Source organism: Rhinolophus sinicus, chromosome 2, assembly GCF_057876585.1.
Source record: "Rhinolophus sinicus isolate RSI-liver-muscle chromosome 2, RSI-T2T, whole genome shotgun sequence".
NCBI lineage: Eukaryota > Metazoa > Chordata > Mammalia > Chiroptera > Rhinolophidae > Rhinolophus > Rhinolophus sinicus.
This window is the reverse complement of record NC_142502.1, coordinates 19,521,849-19,544,020: the sequence shown is the minus strand read 5'-3', so window position 1 is coordinate 19,544,020 and position 22,172 is coordinate 19,521,849. Positions and strand designations below refer to the sequence as shown.

General features: G+C 40.4%; 1 protein-coding gene and 1 pseudogene across 1 annotated transcript; both read left to right on the top strand.

Moving 5' to 3' along the window:
- The first annotated feature begins 988 nt into the window (after positions 1 to 988).
- Positions 989 to 4,022, top strand: LOC148758752 (large ribosomal subunit protein uL1-like; annotated as a pseudogene).
- A 2,374-nt stretch (positions 4,023 to 6,396) lies between these two features.
- Positions 6,397 to 18,456, top strand: LTV1 (LTV1 ribosome biogenesis factor). Its single transcript, XM_019744499.3, has 11 exons — positions 6,397 to 6,589; positions 7,572 to 7,703; positions 8,603 to 8,776; positions 12,747 to 12,834; positions 14,331 to 14,472; positions 14,832 to 15,087; positions 16,027 to 16,154; positions 17,093 to 17,232; positions 17,507 to 17,559; positions 17,754 to 17,954; positions 18,071 to 18,456. Exons 1-11 carry the CDS (start codon positions 6,587 to 6,589, stop codon positions 18,179 to 18,181), a joined length of 1,428 nt encoding a protein of 475 aa, XP_019600058.3. The 5' UTR covers positions 6,397 to 6,586; the 3' UTR covers positions 18,182 to 18,456.
- Positions 18,457 to 22,172: the final 3,716 nt, after the last annotated feature.

Below are 22,172 nucleotides of genomic sequence, written 5' to 3'. Positions count from 1 at the left end.
ATTCCCAGGATGTGAACCTCATTTGAGGCAAAGCACACATTCCCTGACAAATCCCAGATACCGGGGAGGCCATGGTTTCAGGAGATGGCCATCCTGAGGCAACAATGAAATTAGGTTGGTAACTACACCTAGCTGGGAACAGGACAATCTCTCACTTCTGCTGAGCACTGACCACCAGCCAGACACAGGTCCAGACATTTAACACACATTCTCATTTAATCCAACAACAAACCTACGAGGTATTAATGACATTAATTCCCATTTTACGCTGAAGTGAGTTAACAGAAGCCCCTTTGCCTCAGGTTATACAATAAGAGTAAAAAGAAGCCCCTTTGGGCCGGCCCAGTTGCTCAGGCGTTTAGAGCTCCATGCTCCTAACTCCAAAGGCTGCCGGTTCGATTCCCACATGGGCCAGTGGGCTCTCAACCACAAGGTTGCCAGTTCAATTCCTCGACTCCCGCAAGGGATGGTGGGCAGCGCCCTCTGCAACTAAGGTTGAACACCGCCCCTTGAGCTGAGCTGCCGCTGAGCTCCCGAATGGCTCAGTTGGTTGGAGTGCGTCCTCTCAACCACAAAGCTGCCACTTTGATTCCTCGAGTCCCGCAAGGGATGGTGGGCAGCGCACCTTGCAACTAAGATTGAACACGGCACCTTGAGCTGAGCTGCCACTGAGCTCCTGGATGGCTCAGTTGGTTGGAGTGCATCCTCTCAACCACAAGGTTGCCGGTTCGACTCCCGCAAGGGATGGTGGGCTGCGCTCCCTGCAACTAGCAACAGCAACTGGACCTGGAGCTGAGCTGCGCCCTCCACAACTAAGACTGAAAGGACAACAACTTGAAGCTGAACGCACCCTCCACAACTAAGATTGAAAGGACAACAACTTGACTTGGAAAAAAAAAAAGTCCTGAAAGTACACACTGTTCCCCAATAAAGTCCTGTTCCCCTTCCCCAATAAAAAAATCTTTAAAAAAAATAAATAAATAAAAGAAGCCCCTTTGTCCTAGGTTATACAATGAGAGTGAAACAACAAAGCCCAGAAACTAAGTTCAGCTAGAATACCAAGCATACTACTATTATTTAATATTGTGGAGAAAGTTTTGTGCTTCAGTGGAAAACGATGCACTTTTTAAACAAGCACACCCTCCCAATTCTCACTTTATGTGAGCTTTGCACTTTTCTTTGCCTTTGGGCTATTTTACAATTTTGTAAATTATAGAAAGCTGTCAGTAATGTAGAATAATTCTTGTCAGTTTTGTCTCCATTTGCACATTCTTCTCCATATTCCTGCTCTATAACTTTGTTCTTCGGATTGTCTTCTGAACTAATTGTAATATCTTACTGATTCCCTCCTAACAATGTGTTAAATATAATCTTTAACATGTGCTCACTTTATATATCTGTATATATGTATGTATACATATGTATGTGTACATGTGTACATACATATGTATACATATATAGATATATCATAAGTCTACCATTTTTTTTAAAATCATCTTTTAACAATATTGAACCAGATTATATTAGTATCTAACCTGCCCCCTCTTTGGTTTTTGTATTTAAGTATCTTTACTTTTATACAAATGTAATACTTCAAATCTTCACTGCAAACATATAAACAATAAAGAAATATCTCAAATAGAAATTGAAAGTTTTCTGCAATCCCAGCTCCTCATGGATAATTGCTGTGGACAGTTGGGTGCACAGTCAACCAAATGTTTTTCTGTGCTTGTACTATGATATTCCAGTGTAAAATGGTTTTTTTTTCTATTTATAATTTTTAACCAAAAAAATGCCATTTACCATGGCATTCTGCAAACTGCTTGTTTTCCAACTTAATAAGTGTCCGTCCACGTCAATCTGCCTCTTCCTCAGAGCAGCATTACAATAGACCACGGTATGGATGTTTTTGTTTAATCCCTTACTAATGGAATTTTAATTTTTTTTCTCTTACAGTGACTATCCTGGTGCATTCATCTTGATGCACTTAACCCTCTCTATAAATTAAGTACCTCCATAAGCTCTATTAATATTGTCAAGCATGTAATTTATATAATAATTCCTAAAGTTACTGCTGCAGGATCTAGCAAGTTTTTTCCACTTTTGGGAACATTGGTTTCCTGGTGCGTTGGGATCCTCAGGTGATGCTTATAGACACCCACTGCTGAAGGTGATGTAATTGGGCCTTGGATGATAAACACAGTTTCAGTAGGCAAGCTGATTTTATACGGAAATAAAAAGAAAATTTTCAAATCCTAAACCAAACCAGAAATTCTATCTAATCATTTTGAAATACATGCCATTTATTACAGCAGAGAGTAGAAGTATGGTTTGGACATATTATCATTACTATAATATTTCAGTTACGGGTGATTTTAATGATAGGAAATACATTTTTCTGTGTTAAGATAAGTCAGGTCTCTTTTGTCGTTTTTGTGGCGCGAGGCACACTCTTTGAGGTGGTGTCAGAAGTCCTGCAGCGGAAGCAGTGCAAGCACCAAAAGATTTTGGAGACGGTGTTGCTGCTGATCAGATTGAAGATCTATGACCTTGGGAAGGGCAAATGCTTCTCAGGTACCATCCGGCTTCAATCCACTCCCCGCCCCAAATTCTCAGTGTATATTCTGGGAGACCAGCAGCACTGTGAGGACACCAAGGCTGTCGAAATCTGACAGATGGACTTAGAGGTGCTGAAGAAATTCAACAAGAATGAGGAACTGGTTATAGTAGAAACATAAATAAATACAAATATATGTTGTTTTAAAAGGAAAGATTCAAATAACCAAGCGCTCATTTGGCGGGGGGAACTGGTCACGAAGCTGGCCAAGAAATATGATTTTTTTGACTTCAGTCTCTGATTAAACAGATCCCATGAATTCTGGGCCGAGCCGAGGCCTGAATAAGTCTGGCAAGTTCCCTTACTTGCTGACCCACAGTGAGAACATGGTGGCCAAGGTTGATGAACTGAAATCCCTGATTAAGTTCCGGATGGAGAAGGTGCTGTCTGGCAGTGAAGATGGCAGGTGATGAGCTTGTGCACAACATCCACTTAGCGGTCAGTTTCCTGGTGTCATTGCTCAGAAAGAACTGGCAAAACATCTGCGCGTTATCCATCAAGAGCACCATGAGTAAGCCCCAGGGCCTGTACTGAGGCACAATGTAATAAATCATACTGCTACCAATTAAAACAAAAGAGGCTGGCCTGGTGGCTCAGGGGGTTGGAACGCTGTGCTCCTAATGCCGAGGTCGCCGGTTCAATTCTCACATGGGCCAGTGAGCTGTGCCCTCTACAGCTAAGATTGAACAACAGCTCTCCCTGGAGCTGGGCTGCAGTGAGCAGCTGGAGATTGGCCTGAGCTGCCCGGCTGTTTAGTGCCGCTGTGAGTGGCCGGTGGCCAGCATGAGTGGCCAGTGGGCTGCTGTGGGCTGGTGTGTGCTGCTGTGGGCTACCATGAGCGGCTGACTGACAACTGACCACCGACTGCCTCAGCTGGGGGAGCGCAAGGGTCATAATACCAGCATGGGCCAGGGAGCTGTGTCCTACACAACTAGACTGAGAAACAACGTCTTGAACCGGAGTGGGGGGAGAGGAGGAAGAAGGGGAAAAAAAAAGACAAGCCAGGGTTTTGTATAATACCATTCTTAATGAATGCATTGTGCTAGATATTTTATTCAATAAATACCCAATAAGCTTATATCCAGAACCCAGAACAGTGTATGACACCTGTAAGCTCACCATACGTGTTGGCTTTTTGAAATGGGGTACATTGTAATGGTTAAAGTTGTGATTCTCAAGCTACACCTGGGTTCACGCTTGGCTTTTTCACTTATGGCTCCGGGCCCTTGAGCAAAAGTAACTTAACTTTCTGCTCCTCAATCTCTAATGTGTAAAAATAAAAGGATAATAATAATATGTCTCCTTAAATCCTTGCGTAAGAATTTAATGAGAAAATGTATGTAAAGTGCATTGAACAGTGTAATTATTATTGAGTCCCTACTATGCTATACTCTGGGGAAGTAAAGTTGGCAAGACAAAAATCCTTGCCCTCAAGTAGGTTACTGCAGTCTGCTTCTAAAAACAGGTGAAAATTGTAAGGATTGTCAATTTAATGTAACTGAGTAGAGTAGTGTAATCACAGGATACAGTGAAAACATTTGAAATGGGACCTAATTTTGAAGAACACAGACATACCTCATTTTATTGTGCTACATTTTTATTGTGCTTCACACAAATTGCATTTTTACAAATTGAAGGCAAGACCCTCCACCAACAAAAAGATTTCAACTCACTTTATTGAGATATTTGCTGTATGGTGGTGGTCTGAAACCAAGCAAACAATATCTTCAGGGTATGTCTGTATAATTTTCCTAGCGGCAGAAATAACTAAACTAACACTTCAAGAACAGGGAGTAAAGAGGAGGAGCCTTTTAGATGGGCATGAGAAAGCCAATGTCTTTTAGGTACATTTAGGAACTGCGAACAGTTTGTCAGGACTGGGTCATACAGTGGTATGTGGGGGAATAAAGGTACATGATGCTAAATTGATAGGTAGAGATCAGGTGATATAAAGTCTTGCCTGTCATGCAAAAGAGTTTGCACTTTATCCTGAGGCCAGAGGATGGACATTGAAAGTTTTATACAGAGAAATGACATGACTGGATTAGAGTATTTAAAATGATAAATTTAATAAGAGTGTTAAAGAAGTGATACCTTTGAATATTTAGAAGGTAGAATGGACAGAAATTGCTGGCTGACTGCCTTAGGGAGACAGTGTAGCATATGGTTAAGAGTGTGGTCTTCCTGAACCAGACTGATGGGCTACACATCTAGGCTTTTCCACTTACTATGTGACCTTAGACAAGTCACTTCGATTCTCTGAACCTCAGGCTCCACATCTATAAGATAGGTTTAGTGTTTTCTAATTGTACTTAATAGGCTTTTCAAAGGAATTAAACAACATAATGAATACAAAGTACATAGTGCAGTGTGTTTAGTGTTAGTATTAGACCAGTATGGGTGTGTGTATACATATTATACTATATATATACACAAGTACAATATTAAAAAAAAAACACCAAGCAATATGGTTAAGTGGCCAGTCTCTAGTTAGACTCGGGTTTAAATCCCTGCTCTGCCACTTACTAGCTGTGTGACCTTTAGAAAGTTACTTATCTTTCTTATGCCTCAGTTTTAGTATTTGTAAGATAATGAAGATTAATAGCACCTCTCTCATAGTGTTGTGGTATAAGGAAAACATGAGATAATTCAGATAAAGTACCAAACGTTAATTTATTTAAGCAAATATTTATTCAGTATATGTGCCAGTCATTATTCTAGGCACCAAGGATAGACAAAGTAGTAAACAAAACAGATTAAAACAAAATTAAACCTGCCTTCATGGAGCTTAATTATAACCAATGTATGGCACACAAAAATGTTGTTATGTATTATCTCTGCTGCAAAGCATATCCCAGCACAAGTTCTGTAGTCCTAATCTAAGTCGTTTCTATAAGTTTTATTGCAATAAAAAATTATATTCCATAAATACAAGTAATAGTAATATGACATAAAGACACAATCCAAGGTAACTCATATGTTGGAAAGACACCAGAAATTGGGAAGGGGAAACACAAATTTGAGAAAAGGTCTGCTGATAAAACTTGAAGTGCATTACCACCCTCTTTTGTCCAGGAAAAGCTATGAGAGTGAGCCAGCACCTGCCTGAAATCTTCCTGAGGTGTGCTTATGGCCTCTTTGCTTAAACCACATTAAAACACTTGAGGAAGGGCTTGGAAGAGAATAAACATTAGTTTCCACCTTATAAGATATGTAAACACCAAACAGATTCTGAATATACTAATTCAACCGCCTCTACCGCCAACAGTCTCAGAGGTATTGTTAACTGGACATTTCAACGCACAGTTCATTAATTGGTGTAACATAAAGACCTGATTAAGCCTGGTACAGCCTAGAATAGCAAGGCCCTGGGATCCTCCGTTGCTTAGGCAACCGCCTCTGCACCCGCCAAGAAAAGATGGAACCTGAAACTTCAGTGACTTGGGAGGGTAGCCAAGTCCCTTCTGGGTACGTTTTTGTGTGTGTGTTTGGTTTGTTTTACAGTCGGGAATTTTACAATTGTCAATGGGGATGCTAAATTCGTCGACGCTGTCCTCGGTAGAGGGCGCTAGAAAAGCCAGTGCTCCCACAAACAGCAACCGCTTCCGCGCCTGACCGCCCCTGGGAGCGTGTGGTTCCTTCTCCCAGCGAACTTAATTCTGGCGGGAAAAAGCCCCGCCCCCCGGGGGTGGGGACGGCCCCACCTTCCAAGAGCTTCTCGCGATCGCTGAGACTGCGTGAGCGCTGCGTAACTACCGGTCGCGACGCTTCAGCTCTCCGGCGATTGGTCCATTCCCACGGCCTGCTGCGTGACTTCCCGTCCCGGTGTTCGGTTTGCACGTGTATTTAGGCCTAAAGACGCCGCTGTGAGCTGGGCCTTGGAGGCGCTCGGGACGAATCGTGTCACCTCCCCCGGGACTAGGACAGTGTAGTCGCCGCGCTTTGGGGTGAGCGCCCCGCGGCCGCGACATGGTGAGCAGGACTTGGCTCGGGGGCGGGGCGCTCTGGGTTTGCGGAGGCCAGGATGGTTCCTTTAGTGCCAGTGGCCCCTGCGGCCTGGGTCCGGGAGGGCTTGTCCGAAGATGCTGGGAGGCCGTTTGCGGCGCAGTGGCCGCTATGGGTAACCCTCACCACCCCGGGCATACTTGGCAGATTAGAGTGGGCCTCCCCTTTCCCCGAGGAGCCTCAAAACCTGTGACACAGGACGCAGACGTGTCTCCCTGTGCTTCATGAGGTCGGGCGGAAAGGGATTTGCTGGTCTTTCCAGACGTTGGAGTGGCAGGTGTCTGCCCGTCTGTTTGCTCTGGGTTAGGGGACTTAACGGGAGAGACAAAGGTTCCGCCCAAAGCAAGGTGGCTTACTCAACTGGGATGATGCTTTCTCGGTTTAGAAAACCAAGGTTGGGTAGTGAAATACAGATCTAGAAAGGGACGATGAATCTTACTAAATTTTAGCTGCTGTGTGGTGGTTTCATGTAGTAGTTGGTACCTGCAGTGTGTATATTGCTTGCATCTGTCTTATCCAGATTCTCTGGTGACAGGCTCCTTGTCATTCTGATTCAACCTGCCAGGGACCTTCCCCGAGCACCCAGTCTAAAGTTACCCTCTAACCATTTGCACATCACTGTGTTTTGTTTTATTTCCTTTACCTGAAACCACTTTTTTTGATTTGCTTGAGAAGAATAGGGACTTGTCTGACTTCCCTATGGCTGTATCCCCAGCACCCATAACCAGGTCTACCTACACAGTGGGTACCAACAAGTGTTAGTTGGAGGAAGGTAAGTACAGATTTTATAGAACATAACTGGTAGTTGCTGTTGCCTTCCCTAGAAGTGTAGGTTTCAAAAATCTGTTGATCTTTCACGTAACTTACTGAAGATGCCTGCGTGGACTGATACTGTTCACTGGTTTTTTTGTTCTGTTTTAATGGCTTGTTCTGATTCTGTCCTTTGAAGCCTCACAGGAAGAAAAAGCCCTTTATAGAAAAGAAGAAAGCTGTGTCTTTTCACCTGGTCCATCGGAGCCAACGAGATCCTTTAGCAGCAGATGAGACTGCACCCCAGAGGGTTCTGTTGCCTACACAGAAAGTAGGTCCTGTGCTTTAGCCAATAAGTTTGTAGGGGCACTTTTGGTGTTTTTTGTAAATTAGATTAGCCAGTTGCTATTCTCAGGTAACTGATGTTTTGGGAAATAAAATTGATGAGTTAATTTTCTGTGAATGTGCTGATTTTTACATTATGCATATTTTGATTGAGAGGATAAAGCATCTTTGTTTGAGATGTTTAAATGAGTAAATCTTACAGAGTAATGGTAAATATTTACTCAATCATCAGCCACAATACTGGATGATGTTATTTAGGGTACAACCAAGTGCCCAATCTCTGCTTTCCCTAAGATCCTTTAATTTCATAACCACAACCTGCGTTTTGCCTTCTGGTCACTCATCTCATGAAGTATAAAACATTGAAGCTCATGAGTTAGCTTTAGAAAATGCCAGGGAACCTTCACAAGGTTGATTTGGTGATTATCAGGCAGGATACCTGTTAAGTGTGGGTAATGTGAAGGGAAATGTTGGGGAACACTGGCCCTATTTATTAATAGCTTTTCAGTGCATCCAGTTTGTGTGGTATGTTTAGAAGTTTCTTTGCATATAAATACAAGAAATTGTACTTAACCTTTCAAGGCACTCTAGTCTTTTTTTTTCTAACCCTCCAAGTACATGATAAAATAATTGTGTATCTTGGCTTGAATTGTTGCACAGAAATGTCTAGTAGAAGGAAGAATTGTTTTCATTCCATCTTAATTTTATGTGGCACAATGGTTGAGAAGCTCTGTGTTTTGTGAGTTTAAGAATTCATTGTCTCACTCCAATCAGCCAGACTATCCATATGCCATCCACCTTCCATTCTGAAAGCTGTACTCACCGAAAGGTTCCTATGCCTTATCCTTGGAGGAGGTACTAATTCCCTTTTGCTTGTTTTCCTAGATAAATGATGAAGAAAGACGAGCAGAACAGAGGAAGTATGGGGTGTTCTTTGATGACGACTATGACTACCTGCAGCATCTGAAGGAACCTTCTGGGCCTTCGGAGCTTATTCCCACCAGTACCGTCAGTGTACCCAACAGGAAAGATGAAGACGAAGAAACTTCAGTAATTTCAGTAAGACTTTTCAACAGTTTAAGTTTAAGAGAGAATGTGTAGGGGTGAGTGGAAAAAAAACACCACCATTTTTAAATCAATATAACTGTTGCAAGAAATAAAGTGTCAATCTGAGGAGCACGCAGATAGGCCGTGCCCTCACTTAAAGTTGTATGTGTGTGCACACATATACACAATCAGAGAGTAGGCTGCCTGTTCTCTGGTGGCAGTTGTCAAAAATAACAGCCTTTGACAGAGAACTTTGGATAGACGTAGTCATGTTAGATAGCTCTTTTCAGTAGAAGAAAAGCAGCGGATAGTCTATGTGTAAACAACAACTGCTGCAGCCTTATAAACTGTCCTATAATAGAACTTTTGTAGAATGTTCAGATTTAACACATAAAAGCTGCAGGCTAATCATCAAAGAGAATAGACGCAATAGTTGTAATGAAATTTCTCTTAACTCAACAAAAATGCAGTTCACTTTAACACGTTATCTTTTCAGTACATACGCAAGCACATATTTCTATGAAATTAGTGCTACCAATTTAAGTTCCGGTTTTCCCCGTTTATGTTAAGGATGCCCATATGTTGCATACCTTTGTTACCGGTATCTTGTTATTTACTGTTAGCATAAACTTCTCTGTGAAACTTTTATATCACCTGGCACTTAGAAAAAGGAAACAATCATTTGTTGGGTTTATTGACAAAAGGGAAGAGATAAAAAGGGCACCAAGTTCCCCTCCTTCTCATTCTCCAATCCTGTCATGGTCCAGGCATTTTTTTCTTCAGTGCAGATGTGATCCTAGCTCCTCCAATCCGTACCTTGTTGCTTAAGGGGAATTGAAAGGATTAGATTTCAGGGTATCTTCTCAAAAGAGGTAACACCTGCAGCTGTGCACTGAGCAGGTCATAGCTTTCTTGTAAGGCCGCACACCCCACTGCCACATCTCTGAACCAATGTACTCCTTCCTCAAGGCTTGTTAGATCAATAGTAGGGTACTTACTGACTCCCTTCTACAGCGAATGGGGGGGTGGGTCCAATAGTGGCTCAATTTCTTTATCTCACAGAGGAAAGTTTTAATCAAGTCCTAACTTTCTTCTGGCTGAATTGTATTGACAGTACAAGATTAGCTTTTATTCTTTATTCATTTCATTTTGTGTGACAGTAGTCATTATCTGATTGGCTTTTTTTTTTTTTAAATTCTTCATTATTTCATTTTATGCCCTTTTTTTTTTTTTTTTTTTTTTAATTTTTTATTGGGGAACAGTATGTTTTTCCAGGGCCCATAAACTCCAAGTCAAGTCCTTGTCTTTCAGTCTAGTTGTGGAGGGCACAGCTCAGCTCCAAGCCCAGTTGCCGTGTTCAATCTTAGTTGCAGGGGTCGCAGCCCACCATCCCATGTGGGAATTGAACTGGCAACCTTGTTGTTAAGAGCTCATGATCTAACCAGCTGAACCATCTGGCTGCCCCTCCAGAAACTCAGCAGCAGCTCGTTGTCTTCAATCTAGTTGTGGAGGGCGCAGCTCACTGGCTCATGTGGTAATCAAACCAGCAACCCTGTTGTTAAGAGCTCGCACTCTAACCAACTGAACCATCTGGCCATCCCCTGATTGGCTTTTTAACAGAATAAGGGTCTTAAGTGGACACTTCAGTGATTACAAAGATGAGTGAATTATGTTTAAACACAAAAAAATCCTTTGGTTTTCAGTAGCATGACACAAAAATCTAGATGAGTTTCATGTGCTTTTTTTAACCTTGTAGTAACTTGTAACAAACCACCAAAATTGAATAAATCAGAAATGCTGAATATGCCCTAAAAACAGAAAGTAAAGCAGTAGAGAAAGGCAGTACAAAAAAATTAACACTTCTTGAGCAGTCCCTGATTTTCACGTGAAGGAAAGCAGGTGCTGTCATGGTATAAAGCAGCTGGGCAAACTCAATATATTTAGTAACTACTGTAACCAACAAAAAGACTTACACTCTTCTTTTCAAAAACAGTAATCACTCTAGAAACACTAATCGTGTATATGATTCTTTGACTATTTCTCAAGATTTGAAAACAATCTCCAAAGGTAGATTCACTAAATACAAGGTAATCCTCCTCTTCTTTAATCCTTAAATTCCAAGGATTAATAATCACAAGTGGTATCTTTTAAAAAAGACCACATATATATTTTACCACAGTTTTTAATAATTAATGTAATATACCAAATATCATTAAAGTTTGCACTTTAATTAGGTGAATTATATGTAGTGAACCTTTTTTTTTTTTTTTTTTTTAACAAAAGACTCTCCAGCAGGAAACCAGATCTTGGCCCATGTTTATGCCATTGAGAAACTCGCTTTGGAAGCCATAACAGTTTGCAAGGGGTCCATTCCTATATGTAGCTTTTTTTACTCATGCTCTTTCAAGGCTTCCATTTCAGCTTGCTCTGTCTGAGCCGGTGACAGTATACATCTCAGCTTCACACCTGCTACTCACCTGAGGATGGGGAGTGGGTGGTGAGGCACACAGAAATGGTGACATCTGATGGTGACCCTCACATTATTAACCTTTTGGTTGAAAAAATGAAACTGAAGCATAAGGACAAGTCAGAAAATACGTGCCAGCACATTTTGAAGTTGATTGTGTGGTGTGAAGAATGAGGGGAGTTCGCACCGTGTTCTAGGACGGTAATCAAGACAGGCTTCATAGAGGCAGGAAGAACTGAGCTGGCCACTGAAGGGGGTGTCTATTGAAGAAAGGAAGGGAATTCCAGCCAGAAAGAAGGGACAACAGGTAGTGCCTGGCACGTGTGTGCTCCATAAATTGCTTTGAATCATTCCATGATGTGAGGAGCTGGACTTGATTTACGTAGAGGTCCTGTTACTGAGTAACAGTAAGAAGTTTGGGTACATAGAGTAGGCTTTGATTTTACAGAGCCTTAAAAATTCAGGAAGATCAGAAGATCACATAAAATATCAAAGGAGTTTAATCCACCAGTGACGTGAAGGTTGGATTAGGTGTAGACAAGCTAAGCCGTGATCGCAGTAATCTGTCTGGATTACCCATGAGGAAGATCGTGCCCAAAAGACTGATGTGAAGTCACTGTGTGCAAGAGAGTTCAAAGGGATACAGGGATGGAAAGAAATGTTTTATGACCGCCTAGGATTTACGGCAACTAATTCACAGAAGGGCTGTGCCATTATAGAGATTAGGACATTATCTCTGTTTAAGGGAAAAAATTTTGTTTTGAAACTTGAGAGTGGCGTTCCACGACCTGGATTTGAATCCCAGAACTTCACTTAACCAGTTTCAGGCAGGCAGGCCATTTAATGTTTCTTAGCTTTTGTCTCCCTAAAACATGCTGATTCCTGAAGGGTTTGTGAGGATTCAGTGGAATAATATCCTGGAGAGAGTTTTGTGAAGTATTGCAGGGAAGTTGCTTTTGAAATGATGGTGGTGGAATAATCATTAAAAAGTAAAACTGGAGCACACGAGAGGGAGCCCAGAAAGTAGCTGTGCCGATTCCCTAGGACCGGCGTAACAGATGACCACAGATTACCACTGGGTGGCTTACAACAATAGAAATGTATTCCCACCGTTCTGGAGGCCAGCAGTCTGAAATCAAGCTTTTGACAGGGCTGGTTCTGTCTTGGGGCCTCAGGGAGAGCCTGTTCCATGCCTGTCCCCGAGCTTTTGGTGGTGGCTAGCAATCCTTAGTGTTCCTTGGCTTGTAGATACATCGCTCTGGCCTTTTCTCTCCTGTGTGTCTTCATGTGTTCACATGGCCTTCTTACAAGAACCTACCTGTCATTGGCTTAGGGCCCACCAGAATCCAGTATCATCTTACCTTAACTAATTACATCTACAAAGATCCTATTTCCAAATAAGGACACATTCTGAGCTGGGCAGACATGAATTTTGCGGGGACACTTTTCAACCCGGTCTAGTAGTTTAGAAGTATTGCTAAATAAACCTAACCGTTGTATAATTTCTTTTTCAAGACCACAGGAATTAAGTTGCCTTCATCAGTGTTTGCATCAGAGTTTGAGGAAGATGTTGGATTATTAAATAAAGCAGCTCCTGTTTCAGGTGTGTTTCGTTTCTTTACCTTTTGAAATGGATATAACTCTTTTAACAAAAAGAAACATACTAATGATACAGAGTTTTTTTGTTTCCTGATAGTGTTGAAACAATTGAGATGTGCCTGAATTCAGATTAGAGATCACTAGAAAAGGATGAGTGTGATTGGCATCCTTTTCTTTTATTGCCATCAAATTCTTAGTCTTTGAAGTTCCTATCTGGAGAGGAAAGTGGGAAAATTATTTTTGGTGATTTTTAGAAGGGGAATTTTAACCTTGACCTAGTCTCTTACAAAGGAATCAGTGATACTTAGCCTTATGTACATGTAGCATAATTTTGAAGATACTTAGTATGTTAGCTTTTAGGAGTTCTTACAAGAGTGTGAAGTATTTTGTAGAAGTTCCATTTTACCATCTATTCCAGATACACTGAAAAATTACCTTTTTTTTTTTTTTTTTTTTTTTGCAGTACCAACATTGTATTTTAGAATAAACACAAAAGTCCACAGAAGTGATGTTTGGTATTTTCTCCTAAATTGCCTTAATTATTGAGTAGCACTTGTCATGTAGCGTTTATTTATTGTACAGATCTTTGAGTTGCCACTCTGTGACAGGATCTTGAGTTAAACCAGAATAAAGCATAATCCCTGACCTCAAGGAATTTACCATCAGTTGGGAAAGACAGATGATAAATGGGCTATTACGATTCCAATACAAACGAATAAATGATGAGGCATCAAACCAACCTTGAGGAGTTAGGCAAGGTGTCCTAGAGAAAATCATGTCTAGGTTGATTTCTTAGGTAGTAGAAGGTAAGCAGGTAGATGAAGGAGGGTGGGGTGGGAAGGAGAGGCTATTCCAGACAGAGGAAACATGTGCCAAAGCAGGAGAACGTGAATATAGGAAACAACATATTTCAGCATGCCTAGAATGAAGGGGAATGATTACTATGAAATGAGGCTTGAGAATCAAGCAGTGGCCACGTTGTGAAGGGTGTTGGAAGCCGTGTCAGTTTACAGGTTTGAACCTAAAACTTTTTCTTGGGCTCTGTAGTATTTTTACTTATAGAACACAGCTGAAGAAACAGGTTGGGATTTACTAAATCTCAGTCTGAACAGATAAGGTTTAACAGGCTAAAAATATTTAATTTGAGTTACTTCTAACAGGTAAGAGTTATTTCTAATGGGTGAATTTAAAGCCCAGTTTCTTCTTGCAGGTCAAAGCTTTGAATTTTGCTAAATAGACACAGAATAATATTGTAGATCTATAATGGAAGGGTTTTTTACCAGTGGATATTGAAACCAGAAGGATTTTTTTTCCTTTTTTATTTTCTTGCAGTCATCCATCTCTCTTTCACTTAGACTGAACTTCTTAAAGTTCCTTAATCATTCTTTTATGCTCAATACATGGAATCTGGCATACAAGTATAATAGGTGCTCGGATTACATTAAGTGAAACGACGATGCTTTCTTGGGAATTATTACTCAATTTCTGTTTTCCTCCTAGGCCCTCGGCTGGATTTTGATCCTGACATTGTTGCTGCTCTTGATGATGATTTTGACTTTGATAATCCAGATAATATGCTTGAAGATGATTTTATCCTTCAGGCCAATAAGCCCAGAGAAGAGGAAGGGGGAATGGATATACGGTATGTGTGGTTGGTTTCGAAGCAGAGATGACATGACTCTTGCTTCTTTAATAGGAAAGTAACCATAGAATGTTACACCTGAAAGAGACTTGAGAGCATTTAGTGTGAGACTTCTGTGGTTTGGAGCAGAGAATGTGCGACGTGAGCTCTTCACAAACCATCAGCAGGTGGGGCTAAAGTGCAAGTTGCCTGATTGCTTGTTCCTCACTTCTGCAAATACGCCAGGCAGCCAGGCAGCACAGCTGTTCCTGCCTCAGCAATTATCCTCCCTCAGATACCCCCAAATTTCACTCGTGTAAAGTCATTGGGTTCTGTTGTTTTTCAAGTTGTTTTGACAATTAATTTATCACTGACTTCAGGACACCTGAGGCTGAAGATGGCAGTGAGTGGGACGACGTGGCTGATGAGAAGGAAGGAGGTAGTGACGATTACTATGGCTCTGCAGGCTCATTATCAGATGAGGACGTGACTGCCTCTGGACAGTCTCTTGGGGCTCTAGGACATCATTTGTTCTGGGAAGAGGAAACGAAAAGTCGCTTTACTGAGTATTCTATGACCTCCTCAGTCATGAGGAGAAATGAGCAGCTCACCCTGCATGATGAGAGATTTGAGAAGGTAAGGTCCCCAGTTAAGGGCCTTTTAATCCTAGTGCCTAATTAATTTTATAGGACACTGGAATCCAAAGCGAGAACTTGCAGCGTTAGAAACAGCCTGTAACTTTTATTAAAACGGACCATAAAACCACCCTAATTTTAATTCTGGTAGAATTAAAACATGGCTTATCCAGCCTGACTTTGCTCTTAGAATGCTGACATTTTGACTCCAAACCTCTCCAGTTACAATCCCCAAGACTGCTGTTTCCTTCAAGCATTGGCCTAAGCACGAACAGAATTCCATTTCGTTCAGCTTGTGTGTGTGTGTGTGTATGTGTGTATTGCTCACTGATATACCCCCAGGCCCAAAGTGGTGTCTGGCATTTGGTAGGAGTTTAAACCATGAACTGTTCAGTGATGGATGGATGGCTTTCTTCAAAGTAAATCTAAGGTAAAGGTTCTAACTTTGCTGCCTTTTAAATAAGTACTAATTTCCCTCTTCGCTGAAAGAACTAAGCAAACTATTGCTACAAATAACCTCCCTTCAGAAGTTACATCACCCCCTCTGACTCTTTTACAAAGCCTGACAGTGTGAACAGTATTTGAGTAATACAGAAAACATTGTCTAAACATAAATGAAATTTGTACATTAGTTTGCATAATCGATGAATTTGAAAGTATCTGTAAAATATTCTGAGATAAAGATTTCTGCCCAGCATTTTCTCTCCAAGCTGAACAGAATAACTGCCTTTCATGTTCGTATTCAGTGGCAGCCTACTTCATTCTGAACATAAGTCTTAAGGTGCCAGGTACAGTGTCTTCCACATCATATTGTTATAGATGTGATCTCATGGTCATGCTTATATTATGTAGGAATAAAATGAACGTAAAAACATTTAAATGCTGTAGTCTTAATGAATACATTCATTTTCATGGTATCTTGTCTCTTTATATATTCAAGTTTTATGAACAGTATGATGATGATGAAATTGGAGCTCTGGATAATGCTGAATTGGAAGGTTCCATTCAAGTAGACAGCAATCGCTTAGAGGAAGTTTTAAACGACTACTATAAAGAGAAAGCAGAGAAGTACGGCAACTTTTCCTTGTTTATCTGCTTTTTTCCTTTTCAAGTAAAGTCTGTAATTGTACAAGTGAATCGAATCACCCAGTTAGAATCCATATTAAGAAAGGGGTACATTTTCCATAACCTTTGGCTCACATTTTGATATAAGAGTTCTGAAGCTGAATATAAAAGTTGGTGGGAACATACTGAGAACCACTTTCTCTAAAACTTTGTCCTAAGAATCATGATGGAAGAACTTGAGGGTTCTAGTGCGAAGTAACAAGGTCACATTCCACTTAAGAATGAGATGGTGCTTCTAAGCCTTTCTGACTGAAAACTTACTCTGACTTCTAAGCGTATATACTCTTAATCTCCCTGAAATGCCAGGCGTTCTGAGAAGTAGATATTTACAACTTATAGCAAGACAAGAATTTGTTTCTCCAGCCGGATTAGTATAACTTTCCAGCCAAATAATTTGGTGAATCATCACCCACATTAAGGTGATTTGTCGGGAGAACTTAATGGGGTGTTTACATCTGCTAGGAAGGTCTGATGTTCCACGATCACTGTCGTGCAGCTCCTACAGCAGGATAAGAGCTGCATACTTGAAGTGAATTATTTGAATACTTTGGAGAGACAGATGGGCTCATGCCTTCAAGGCTTTGAACAAGATTGTTTCAGGAAAGCTGCTATTTTGTTTAATGTGTTATATCCTTGCAAAGATGCAGACAGATTTTTCCTTCCTGTCAGCAGAATGAGTGTCCAAAACCTGCTGAAAGGGGGAGGCAGGGCTAGATACAGCTGATTTTGAGAGGAAGTAACAGAGCACATGAGTATGTGAGTTTTAAAAAGTGCTGTTGTTTCCATACTTTAAATGCAGTTTAAGTGACATATAGTATCATAATGGGTGGTTTTCTTATTTTCCCTTCCTCCACCTTCATTTTTGAAAACTCAACCAAAAGTTGTGTAAAACTGAATACTCTAGAACCCTTGGAGGACCAGGACATGCCAGTGAGTGAACTTGACGGGTCTGAGGAAGAAGAGATTGTTACTGTAGTTCTTGAAGAAGTCAAAGAGAAGTGGGATTGTGAATCCATTTGTAGTAAGTATTTTGATGTCCATTTTACTGCTGAAAGTACGACAGTAATTTTAAAGTATTAAGTACATCACCTGTTTTAAAAGGTACATATTTGATTAAAATAACTTGGAAAAAAATTCCTATTTTTAAGGTATAAATGATATAAAAAAACATTTTTAAGAGAGATTCCAGTGTTATTGTGAACTAGGAAGACACCAAAGTTGGAAAAATAGTAATGTAAATTAGTGTTTTGCTGAACTGAAAGTATACTTATTTATAATTTTTTGTTTGTTTTTAGGCACATACTCAAATTTATATAACCATCCACAACTTATCAAGTATCAACCAAAGGTAAGTCCTGATGTCCTGAGCTATTTGAAATGTGCAGTGCAGGAAATGAAGTGTACAAATGATTTTCTCATAGTGGGCTTACCTCCGGTGGCTAGCAACACCGTCAGGAAAAGCGTCAACAATGTGTCATAAGAGAGCTCGTTTTTAACAGGAATGGGAAATAACCCTTGTGCTGTTTTTGTCTTTCATTTCAGCCCAGACAAATCCGAATATCTTCTAAAACAGGAATACCTCTCGATGTCTTACCTAAGAAAGGATTCACAGCAAAGCAAGCTGAACGAATGCAGATGATTAACGACAGTGATCTCCCCAAGGTGTCAACCCAGCCACGCTCCAAAACTGAAAGCAAAGACGATAAAAGAGCAAGAAAGCAAGCTATAAAAGAAGAGCGCAGGGTAAAGCACTTTTCTCAGACGTGAGATTTACAGAGAGCTGGTGGGCAGGGAGGTCCTGGGAGTCTTTAGTAAAATTAGTTTGAAGATTTGACTAACATGAATATATTCTTGTACAGGAGCGGAGGGTAGAGAAGAAAGCTAACAAATTAGCCTTCAAACTGGAAAAAAGAAGGCAGGAAAAGGAACTGCTGAACTTGAAGAAGAATGTTGAAGGGCTAAAGCTATGACAGTGGAACATTTAGGTTAAGGCATGTTCCTGTGAGGGGCCCCTCCTTCTGCTCAAGAGCCAACGAGGAGCTTCAAGGAGACAACACTGACCTGCCATTTGTATTGGCAGGTACTAAAGGAAAACAGTACAATGTTTGTATTTATACCGGCGAGTTTGTAAATATTGTAATATTTTTAAATTTAATATGATAAGCTTAGATTTGCTCTGAAGTAAATGACTTCATGAATGTGAAATGTTCGAGTACATTAAAGGTAAATGTCTTCATAACTTAAATGGAATTAGTGTGTTCTTCATTTATTTTTCTGTGGTTGTCCCAGTTGTCTTTTGCAGATGTTCTCCAATATTCTTTGAAACCTTGCCACTCCTTTTCTGGAGTTAAGTGGTTTAATTGGCTGTATATAGAAAAGTGGCCCAGTTAAGTTTAATTTTGAAATGCTGAGTGGTAAGAGTTTTTCTGAGAAGGTTTCACTGGTAGGAAACTGTTTCCCTTTGCTATATGTAAAGGTTATTTCAAAAGGATGGTAAAACTGAGTATTAAGGCTGTTGGGACTCAGTTACTGGATGACTTGCTTTGGGAATTTAGGAGCAGTGAAGACAGGAAACAGAAGAAGAAATAATCAAGAAAACGTCCTTGGCTTCAGTGAGTACCTGGCTGAAAGTCAGAAATATTCACTTCAGTTTAAACTAGAAAGCTTGTTTTTCAACATTATTTAATGCTTGGAACCATTCATACTTGATTAAAATGCACAGTTGAAAACACCCTACTTTTCGATGGGGTTTTTTTTGTTTTGTTTTTTTCTTTAAACTTTTTAAAGGCTGAAGCAGTGACGCCATCACAATTGTTAATTATTTGGTAACTGTGACTTCCTTGCAGTGGACAAGTTGTTAGTGACCTTTGTTCATGTGTCCTTGACTAATGTGTTACCTGGACTCTTCTGGAAAAGGCATCTGGACACTGCTGCTCTGAGTTGGGAACAGAATGGCTAGGGCACAACTCTTTTTAGCAGGTGAGCTGCATTTGCCATCCCAGTGATGAGGAAGCGTCTTCATTGGTAGTTCATTTGATTATGTTTTTCCAAAGCTTGTGATTATCTTGTTCTATATGTTATCAATTCTAAATCCAAGTAATTATTGTAGGAGTTTTAGAAGAGCTGTGAGAAACGGTAGCATTAGGTACCCAACCAACACTGACATAAAAAACTTGGCAAAGAGCTTGTCATTACAAAAGTAGAATACTGGAAAGTGTGTATCAGTGCCAGCCTGTGGAAGCAAATGGTCAGATGATGGTTTATGGTAGTATTGGGAACGTATTAAATCCTTAAAGGACTGACCACTTATTTTGTTAATTGTCTCCGTTGGATGTTTCTCACAACCGTCTAGAATCTTCTAGACATGGACTGTTATTTTGACTGTGCTATTCACAATCCATTTTATGAGCTAATTTTACTGTTCCTTACCCAAAGGGTTTAAATCAGCACAATACGTATTTTGCAATTCAGAAAATGTGGCTATAAGCCATAGTCTTGGTGAAACATATTGTGATTTAGGTTGATTATCTTCCAGATTTAAAGATTTTAATTTTATTCTGGAGAATAAATTCTTGCACGATATTTTGAATTATTTTGTAACACTTGGGGATATTTATGATTTGAATTGTCTATAAACAATGCTGGGCAACTTAACATAAGCTCCGTGCTAAATGTTGGGAGTCCAAAGCGTCAGGAGGATTTTGCTTCCAAGGACTGCATTATCTGAGGAGGCAGGGTGTGTGCAGCAAAATAAAACGAGCAGAGCCACGTCACTGTGATAAGTACCACTTGAAATGAGAATCTTGGTGCTTGCTGTTCCCCACGAAGTGCTCTCACTGCAGATAAACCTCCCTCAAGATTGTGTCCAGTGATCACCTCCCCACAGCTTTTCCCTGACCATCTATTTTAAAACAGCACATACATCCCTCCCTTGCGTCCTTCATGCTCCTTCCCCTCTGTATGTTCATAGCACCTATTGGCATTGGAAATGTATCCTGTTTTTTAATCTCTCACTAGAAGTTGAGGGCAGGGAATTTTTGTTTACCACTATCACCACACTCTAGAACAGTGCCTGGCGTTAGGTAAGTAATCACTAAGACGTATGTGAATGGATAGTTGGGAAAGACGTTTCAGGAAAGAATTGCTTAAATGTGAAGGGAACCATGGGATCTAAACCTAATGTTAGCAAGGAGTGACATCCTAAGGCATCCCAGGTAGGGTGAGGCATTTGCCTGCTTTATTTTGACCTATTTTGTTTAAGCATTGTCCATGAGTGGTATAAAATCACTTTTTCAGATATTTTAAAACGACTGTTATTTTACAATTCAAACTTAAGGATCGGGAGCTATTACCATTTGGGTGTGTTACCTGTGATACATTGTATCCACACCTCCATTGTGATGTCATCATAGCACCTCAGGTGAAGCTCAGAACTCTAACCATCCTGTAAACTTTAATGTTACATTATTAATACTTTTATGTTGCTTATTCTGTGTGTTGACATAGTATGTTTTAGCCTGCTTGTTTGTTTCAGTTAAAGGTCAGGAGAAGGTAAAAATTCTAATGGCTTTCCAGGAGAAGGTATAATAAACACATAACCCACTCTTCAAGTAAAGAAATAGAACACTGAAGCCACCTGTGGGTCCATCCTCAATTTTGTTTCACTCTTTTTCTTCAGGTAACTCTTATGTACTATCTAGACTTCATCACCTGTATGGTACCCCTAAACACAGTACCGTGTATGGTTTTGAATAATTAAGAAGCATAAATCTAGCTCTATGAAGGCAATGTTTACTACCATTTGATGAAGGCATCCTTGAAAAAAATGAGCAGAATAGACTCTGAGTCTGATTTCAGCTTCTAGAGTTTACAGGAGCCCCAAGTGGAGATGTCAGTGAGCAAGGTGATGGGTGAGTCCTAGGGAACGTAAGTCACCTCATTTGGAGCATCCTGGATCTCCTGCAGAAGAGCGCTTAGAGGTTGTTTGCATGTTTTATATTTTCTGCCTCTTAAGTTCACCATGACCTACCTATATCTCTCTCAAGAACCTTCTCATGAAATGAAATGAGTGTCTTCAGCTATCTAGACATTAGAATATGAAGGGGAGAGCAGGCACTTCATTGGGACATGGTTATACAAGCCAAGTAGAGGACAGAGTGGGAACCCGATATACTGGGACATACTGTTCTCAGATTACAAAGGCAGTGCCTATGCTGACAGCCTCCAATATGTCTGAGTCTTTAATCATACACTTCCACTCTGGACTCAGGTAGCTCTCTAGTTCTGGTGCCGGGCTGTTATCCTTGGAGTTCCCTTTCCTCCTGTGTTGAATTTCCTTTTTGCTCATCTTGTTGCAGAGCACATTCTTCAGTAAATCTTGAGACAGTGCACAGGATGTAAGCTTTTTGAAACCTTGCATGTCTGGAAATGTATTCTACCCCATATTTTAATTTTATTATTAGTTTCAGGTGTACAAAACATTGATAAGCCATTTACACCCCTCATAAAGTGATAGCCCCCCACACGTCTCCTACCCCTCTGGCAACGTGCATAGCAATTACAATACCATTGACTGTATTCCCTATGCTGTACTTTACATCCTGTGACTACATGTGTGTGTATATATATAATATATATAAAATATATATATTATAGTTGACATTCAATATTTTATATTAGTTTCAGGTGTACTTGCAATGGTTAAGCATTTATATAATCTATGAAGTGACCCGCCCCCATAAGTCCATTACCCATCTGACACCATAGTATTTATAACATTATTGATTATATTCCCCATACTGTATTTCACATTCTCGTGACTATTTTGTGACTACCAATTTGTACTTTCTAATCCCTTCACCTCTCATCCCCCAAACCCCCTCCTGTCTAGCAACCATCAGTTTTTTCTCTATGAGTCTATTTCTGTTTTGTTTGCTTTCTACCTCCATATTTGATTGATAG